The sequence below is a fragment of the Punica granatum genome, chromosome 5 (genome assembly GCF_007655135.1).
Source record: "Punica granatum isolate Tunisia-2019 chromosome 5, ASM765513v2, whole genome shotgun sequence".
NCBI lineage: Eukaryota > Viridiplantae > Streptophyta > Magnoliopsida > Myrtales > Lythraceae > Punica > Punica granatum.
The window spans coordinates 15,718,165-15,726,928 of record NC_045131.1 but is presented as its reverse complement, the minus strand read 5'-3'; the positions used below and the strand labels follow the sequence as shown (position 1 = coordinate 15,726,928).

The window sequence follows — 8,764 nt, the reverse complement described above, 5'->3', positions numbered from 1 at the left end:
GGCATATGACACTCCTCCTTTCAAAAATCAGCCACATACTACCCCTCTTAACGCTGACGTGGTACAAAGATAACATTCACTTTGCTACGTGGGTCCCATATCATGGAACTATACAAACCGATCAATTAGCTGATTTCTTTACCCGAACAAAATTTGACCTGATTTAGGGGGAAAAAATAAAAAATCAACGAAAGCAGGGGTCGTACGTGGCTAATTTTGAAAGGATGAGTTATCGATGGTCATTTTACAAATTATAGGGGGTGTCGTTGAAATTTACCCTTAAAAAAAAGCTTAATGGAAGATAAGGGGCTTATTGCTAAGAGATTCATGTTGCAAAGAGATTAAGTTGACATTGGCCCAGAGAAAGGGTTTCTTCGAAGGAAACCTCAACAGTCCAAAGTTCAATAAGACAAGCCCGTTAGGAGGTTTCATCAGCTCGAAAAAAAAAAAAAAAAAAAAAAAAAAGAGACAGAGAGAGGGAACAACATGCTTTTTTTTTTTCAGTTATAAGGGAGGATATGGTCTAGACAGTATAAGAATAGAAATAGCAAAGTTAAATAAAGGGGCACAGAAGTTCCACTGAAGAGGATCAAACCCGAGAACTTATGGTTCCGAACAACGACTTATGCTGCTGCACCAAATCCCCTTCCTCTAGCATCCTTCTTTCTTCGTATGTCTAATGAACTTCGGTCATGTTTGATATTAAAAAATTGAATGAAATGGAAAGAAATGAATTTAGAGAATCATGAAACCGATGTTTCCAAATACCAAGTGGAGGAAAAAAAATTATGAAATATGAAGGGATTTCGGCGAATTACTGAGGAATATCTCCCATGGTAATCACGATATTTTTAGCAATGGTATATCCAGAATCTGACTCTAGTAATCTGACTAACTTTCCCATCAGCTACTATTTAGTTTAATCAGTGTAAAGATCTTATTCTCCACCATCTATAATGTGCATTTGACTCATCTTGCCTATGTGTTGCATTTCAAGCGTGCATCGAACATAATTCTATGTATATAAAAGCATATTTATTATAATATGTAGGTTAGAAAAGATTGCTTAATGCTTATGCTAGAAAAAGAGATAAGGATGAATAATACCTCAGTGTCGAAAAACCAAACATCAACATTCATCTACAGCACAGTTATTGAGTTATCCCACAACAATTGAGTAATACCGCATAATAAATGAATAAAAATATATACAAGGATAAAGTCATGACTAACGTTTGGAGATCCAACATTGCTTAGCATGTGTAGTGACAGTGACAAAGAATCATTCACCTCTAACCATGCAGCTCAAACAACAATAGGACAGAATTTGAACATGCAAAAGAAACAATAATATCACCGCCATATATATAAAAAATCAGTACATTTGCTGACCTTTATGTGTCTAGAAATCACAATATATAGGTGAACCAATGTAGTTGAATAGGATTTAGTTTCAATTTTAAAAGGAAACCATTTCAAGCAAGCAAAATATTTCATCTTATCAAATTCCACATAAGGCTGACTGAATTAACCATATACATTAACAGAGAAAAATACATCAGCTGAGAAAAACAAACAGTATGTCTGTCATGATTTTTTTTCTTTTTCTTATTATAGAAAATGAGAATTCATTTATGAGTGAAAGAAATGGAGTACACGAAGGGTATACAGGGCACCTCACCACAAATGAGGCGACAGAAAGAAAGAAGAGAACAAAAACATAAAAAAAGGGCAAGATTAGGAGCACAAATTGGATAAAGAAGGAACACTCGATGAATAGCAAAAGCCCACTGAGACCACGCTAAACTAAAGTCCTGAAGTGTAGAAGAAACCAGATTCTCAAAGTCCTCAAAGTCCTTCGGTTCCATACACCATATTGTCCAAACATTGAAGAAAGGGATAGGTGGAATTACAGCTTTTAGGGATACCTTGCAAAGAATTCATGAAGCAACAGTTACACCAGTGTCCTTTGAAACATAATTCCAATGAAACATAAGTCTGACATGAAGTTTTTCCCAAAGAAAATAAACTCCGACATCATTTCAAGTATCCAGATCCAAACTCAACAAAAGTTCAGTTGAACTAATCCCGAACACCCACAGGATAAAAGAAACTGTATTTTGGACAAAGCAACAAACAGGGCTATTGTAAATGAGAGATTGCAATAAGATATTTACTTGGATTCGAAAGACAACTTGGGATAGGAGTATCCTCACCAGCTCTTTATTGCACACTCATCAATCATCATTTCTACTATCGTAAGCCATACAATTTAAGAAGAAAAAAAAAGCGAAAATATGTCGCAATTTGAATAATTATTAAAGAAATATTAATTATAAATTATATATATATAAACTGTGTGCTGCTGAAAAACAAACAAAGAATATTAAAGGTGTCAAGGCGTATATATTTTACCTGCATTAGGTGGCTTTTGGGCATTAGAATGATAACGAGCCTCACAAACAAATTTGTCCTTGAGAAAGATGGGTCAATAATTCAATAGGAATTATTAAAAATATATAAATTGTATAAATATATCATAGTATGTTGCCAAAATATTCCTTCAATTAAAAAAAGAAAAAGACAAAGGAATTTAACTTGTTAATCTAAGAAAGTGCAATCTGAAAAGTATCTTTATTAGTCGCATATAAAATTAATCTTACTTCTTCTTGAATTAAGCCTTCTGTGATCAACAGATATTTTGATTTTATAAAACTCAATAATCACGATATAGGAAGAGAAACCCACAAATCTCAGAAATCAAAATGGAAGAAATTAATAGTTAATCAATAGTCCCATGGTCTCTTTTTTTTTTTCTTTCCTTTGGTGGACGTCCTCATAGTCTTTGAGAAAAAAGAAAAGAAGAAAAGATGTGTACAAATCCATCGGAGCGAATAATTAATAGAAACAACCATGAAAAGTTCTTGATTTGTAATAACAAAATCAAATAAAGCAAAAAAAAAAACAAACACTTTATGGGCACACAAAATATACAAAAGCAGGACAACTTTTTAGGAGTTTAGAGGATGATAGAACAATGATTTCATATGCATATGTTTAAACTAGACAGGTGCTCAGCAAAAAAAAGAAAATAATAGAGAACGATAAGCTCAAAAAAGACGCGGGAAATGGGGCGTGACGTTTCTTTTTTTTTTTTTGTTACAATAGGAGGCTCATGGCCTGACATAAGGAAATGAAAAAGAAATCTAAATAAAGGGGCACGGGTAGTCCCACTAATGATAATCGAATCTGGAACCTCTAGGTTATCAGGTGAATGTATTAGTCACTGTACTACCTCCCATTTCTCAAGCATGACGTTTCTTTGACATATACTAAACTGGGCGTGTGCAAAGCACCTTGTTCAAGAAATCGTAATTAACTTTGCTTCTTCTTCTTGACCATTCATGCCCACTAACCATTGACACCTCCATCAGTTTCTTTGATTCAATAACTGATGCGGCAAAAAACGTGACAATTTTATGTTATTTGGGTATTTTTACAATTTTTAGAGAATAGTTTATTTTAGAGAATATTTTATTTTCTTCGTTATAATTTCATTTTGCAATTTTTAGGAAATAATTTATTTTAGAGAATATTTTTATTTCCTTCGTTATAATTTCGTTTTTCCTATTTAAGCGATGTAAGCCCTAGAGCTAAAGTAGTTGAGTTATTTTTGGATTATCAATATAAATTGGAGCTTTAGTGCTCTTTGCCCAATTCTTGGATTTGATCCGAGTTGGATGCCAGTTACTTAGGTATTCGAAGAATCAATAGGGATTGAAGGTCGTAGTTCCGGTATTCTGCGGAATCAACGATTTTGTGACAGGTTACTCGCGTGTACGCTGCGTCAGTTGGTATCAGAGCCGCGTTTGCTCTTGGATCAGCAATGCCGCCCCGAAGAACGGCTAATCAACGTCGTGTTGTAGAGGATGACAAATTGGATCGGAGGATCGAAGACATATCATATGATAAAGCCAATCCAATTTTCGATATATACCCAGATGAAGATCAAGAAGAAGTTATAGAATTTGTATTTGATGATCAAGGAAAACCAACGTTCGTTATCAATAAATCTGTATTAAATGATGTTGGAGGTTATAAACTTTTTCATTATTGTGCTTAGATTGAGGATATTCTAGATGAAGAAATTTCCAATGCAAATAAAGATGCATGGATGCTTACGGTGCCGATTTCGGAGGTTATTCAGTTGCCAAAGTTGGTCGAAGTGCACGTGACTCGATCGAGAAAGCAAGGATTCAGTGAAAGTGTTTATTGGCTAAGAGGTGTACGAAATTTTATGTACGAATAATTAAGAGAAAGAGTTCGCAAAGAGAAGAATGCATTCAAGTGGCAAGTGAGGAAGTAACAGAAGCATTTTAATCTCTCTATTCGTGAAGATCAAGGTGATAGCTCGGACGATGACAATTCGAGGACGAATTCTCTCCATTCAGGGGAGAATGATGCGGTAGAAGACGAGACAATTTTATGTTATTTGGGCATTTTTACAATTTTTAGGGAATAGTTTATTTTAGAGAATATTTTATTTCCTTCGTTATAATTTCGTTTTGCAATATTTAGGAAATAGTTTATTTTAGAGAATATTTTTATTTCCTTTGTTATAATTTCGTTTTTCATATTTAAGCGATGTAAGTCCTAGAGCTAAAGTAGTTGAGTTGTTTTTGGATTATTAATAAAAATTAGAGTTTTTGTGCTATTTGCCCAGTTCTTGGATTCGATCCAAGTTGGATACCAATTATTTAGGTATTCAAAGAATCAATAGGGATTGAAGGTCGTAGTTTTAGTATTCTGCAGAATCAACGGTTCTGTGACAGGTTACTCGCATGTATGCTACGTCAGTAATATTCTCTAAAATAAACTATTTCCTAAAAATTGCAAAATGAAATTATAACGAAGGAAATAAAATATTTTCTAAAATAAATTATTCCCTAAAAATTGTAAAAATGCCCAAATAACATAAAATTGTCACGTCTTCTACCGCATCATTAGCTATCACCTGTATAAGGAACCAGGTGCTTCACATTAAACACATCGGCAGTACAAATGTGGCTGGGAAGTTTAAGCCGATAGTCGTTCGAATTGATCTTCTCAATGACCTCCACAGGACCAATCTTTCTAGCAGCGAGCTTGTGGTAATCACCGGCAGAAAATCGATCCTTCGTAAGGACAGCTCAAAAAAATCGCCAACTTCAAACTCCACGTGCCTTCTCCTTTGATCAACAATAGCCTTGTATTTCATGGCAGCATTTTGCAAATTATTCTGCACAGCCTCATGAATCTCCTGCAGCCCGTGAACGAAGTCAACTGCCTTACCATGAACCCTGGTCTTATCCGGCACGGGTAACCGATCAAGGGGTCCCTGGGGAGTAATAGAATAGACCACCTGGAAGGGACTGAAACCAGTGCTGCGATTAATAACGTGATTGTGCGCAAACTCCACCTGACTTAACTTCTGATCCCAGCTCTTCACATGCTCCCTACTAAACCTCTCAACAGATTGCCCAAGGACCTGTTAACCACTTCTGTTTGTTCGTCTGTCTGCGGGTGATACGTCGTACTGAAGTTCAGCTAGATGTTCACCATCTTCCAAAGGCTCCGCCAGAAATAACTCAGGAAACGGGTGTCCCTATCAGACACAATAGAGCCTGACAGACCATGCAGACGGTATAACTCCCGAAAATACAACTGAGCAACTCGCACAGCATTAGTGGTCTTCTTGCACGGAATAAAGTGTGCCATCTTGGAAAACCTGTCGACGACGACATATATAGAATCATTACCTCTTTGGGTACAGGGCAAGCCGAGGACGAAATCCATACTGATATCCACCCATGGCTGCGAGGGAATCAACAAGGGCATGTACAACCCTGCGTTAGTTGTTGTACCCTTGGACACTTGACAAACCTTACAGCGTTGCACATACTTCTCCACTTCTTTATGAATTGTAGGCCAGAAATACGATGACTGGACCAACTGCAAGGTCTTGTCTCTCCCCACATGACCCTCGCCGTGTAGCTGCTGAATAATGTAGGCTCGCAAACTACAATTAGGAATACAAAGCTGATTTCCCCTGGAAAAAAAACCATCCTGCAACACGTATTTCGTTCTTTCTCCAGCCCAAACTTGAGCTAGCGTCACAGAAAAATAGGGGTCGACTTCAAGCAACTCAGCAAAAGAACTAAAACCAGGTACCTCAACTGTCATCCTGCTCAAAATGCTATGCCTCCGACTAAGAGCATCAGCAACGCGATTAGTGACTCCGCTCTTGTGCTTTACCACGGAAGTAAAACGCTCCAAGTAAGCCACCCATGATGCATGACGAGCTGACACCTTATCTTGGCTATGGAGGTGCTTCAGAGCCTCATGGTCGGTTTACAAAATGAACTCCCTGTGGAAAAGGTAATGTCGCCAATGCTTCACCGCCTACATTACAGCATAGAATTCCACGTCGTAGGTGCTGTATCTCACCTTCACCCCCATCAGCTTCTCGCTGAAGAAAGCAATTGGCTTGCTGTTCTGGCTCAAGACTGCTCCAATTCCCACCTTCGATGCATCAGAATGCAGCTCAAAGGGCTGTTGAAAATTCGGCAGGACAAGAATCGAGGAGGTCGTCAAACGCTCCTTAATCTTCTAGAATGTCGTTTCTACCCCCTCAATCCACTCGAATTTGCCTTCATTCATGCAGTTAGTTAAGGGAGCCATAATACTACTGAAATGGGGTATAAACCGCCTGTAAAATAAGGCTAACCCATGGAAGCTCTTGACTTCAGTAATACTCGTTGGTCTAGGCCACTGTCTAACTGCCTCGACCTTGGATGAGTCAACCCTCAGACCATCAGCAGCAACAACATAACCAAGAAAAATAACTTCTGACCTCATAAAAACACACTTCTTCAACACCGCATATAGTTTCTCGCGTCGAAGGACAGAGAGGATTTCGCGCAAGTGGGCCAGGTGTTGCTCGGGGTCGGCGCTGTAGATCAAAATGTCATCAAAATACACAACCACATACCGACCAATGAAAGGCCGCAGAATCTGGTTCATCACTCTCATGAACGTACTCGGCGCATTCGACAGCCCGAACGACATTACCAGTCATTCATATAACCCATCCCTAGTCTTGAATGCGGTCTTCCATTCATCTCTAACACAAATCCGAATTTGTTGATAGCTGCTCTTCAAGTCCAACTTCGTAAAAATCTCAGCACCACTCAGCTGGTCAAGCAGATCATCCAAGCGAGAAATGGGAAAATAATACCTGACCGTTATCTTATTGATGGCTCGACTGTCTACACACATACGCCATGATCCATCCTTCTTTGGCACTAGAAGTACCGGGACAACATACGGGCTCATACTCTCCCGAATAAACCCTTTCGAGATAAGCTCCTCCACCTGTCTCCTTAACTCTTCATGTTCAGCCGGGCTCATCCTGCAGTGTGTTCTGTTCGGAAGGGCCGCACCAGGCTGCAGGTCAATATGGTGCTAGATATCTCCCAAGGGCGGTAGACCATTTGGCAACTCCTCAGGAAAGACATCCTGAAATTCTTTCAAGATCGGTAAGGACTCACAAGACGTAAGACCCTCCTCCACAACCTCCCTGCCCACGAGAGCAAACATAAACTCTGCATCATGCAACTCCTCCTAAAATCGGGCAAGGGACAACAAGTTGGTTGCAGTAACCGGATTCGCAGGTTCGGGCTCGATAGCGTCCCTATCTCTGTTCAGTACCAGTACAATATTTAATCCCTTATGCGTGAAGCTGTACTTATTGGTCCGTCCATCATGGCTCACGCTCCTAGCAAACTGTCAGGGCCTTCCCAACAAGTGACACGCGTCCATCATGACAACATCACACCACACAGAGTCCCTATACCGGGAGCCAATAGAGAAGGTAACTAGCGCGTGCTTCGACACACTCACTTCACCTCCTTTCTTCAGCCATGCCAGCTTATACGGTTTGGGATGTGGCTCACTTCGCAAGCTCAACTTCTGCACGGCCTCAGTAGAAACGATGTTCTCGCAGCTGCCCAAGTCTATCATGAAACGACAGATTTTATTCCCGATGGTGCAAGTGGACTAGAAGATGTTGTTACGCAGTCATTCTTCGTCCGCAGTTCTCGGGGTCATCCAAAACCTCCTCACCACCACTCCATCTCCTGTCACAATCTCTTCCTCCTCGTCAAACTCAATCTCTCCATCGCCTCCAGCTACATAAACTGCGTCATCAGACAATTTCCTTCGTTAAAATTTCGTTTTGCAATTTTTAGAAAATAGTTTATTTTAGAGAATATTTTTATTTCCTTCGTTATAATTTCGTTTTTCCTATTTAAGCGATGTAAGCCCTAGAGCTAAAGTAGTTGAGTTGTTTTTGATTATCAATAAAAATTGAAACTTTTATGCTCTTTGTCCAATTCTTGGATTCAATCTGAGTTGGATGCCAATTACCTAGGTATTTGAAAAATCAATAAGGATTGAAGGTCGTAGTTCCGGTATTCTGCGAAATCAACGGTTCTGTGACAGGTTACTCGCGTGTACGCTGCGTCAATAATCGATCCCCATACCCAAGAATGCTCCGTCTCAAGCCACCTTTTCTTTCCATGCAATTATCCAATTCCCGCTTCCTAACCTCCGCCCCTCCCTCTTGGTTGACATTCTACCCACCCTACTTCCAGTTTGTCTCTGTACTTGTTCTGAAAAGTCGGTCTTGGTGAGTTTCCCTTCACCGTCGGAGAAAATGGGCGCC

The 8,764-nt window shown here is 39.3% G+C and overlaps 1 protein-coding gene across 1 annotated transcript; it reads right to left on the bottom strand.

Annotated features, from left to right (window-relative positions):
• Positions 1 to 5,586: 5,586 nt before the first annotated feature.
• LOC116209020 lies at positions 5,587 to 7,107 on the bottom strand. Its single transcript, XM_031542591.1, has 3 exons — positions 6,667 to 7,107; positions 6,451 to 6,561; positions 5,587 to 6,288 (listed from the first exon to the last, which is right to left on the bottom strand). The coding sequence occupies exons 1-3, from the start codon at positions 7,105 to 7,107 to the stop codon at positions 5,587 to 5,589; spliced, it is 1,254 nt and encodes a 417-aa protein (XP_031398451.1).
• Between the last annotated feature and the right edge of the window lie 1,657 nt (positions 7,108 to 8,764).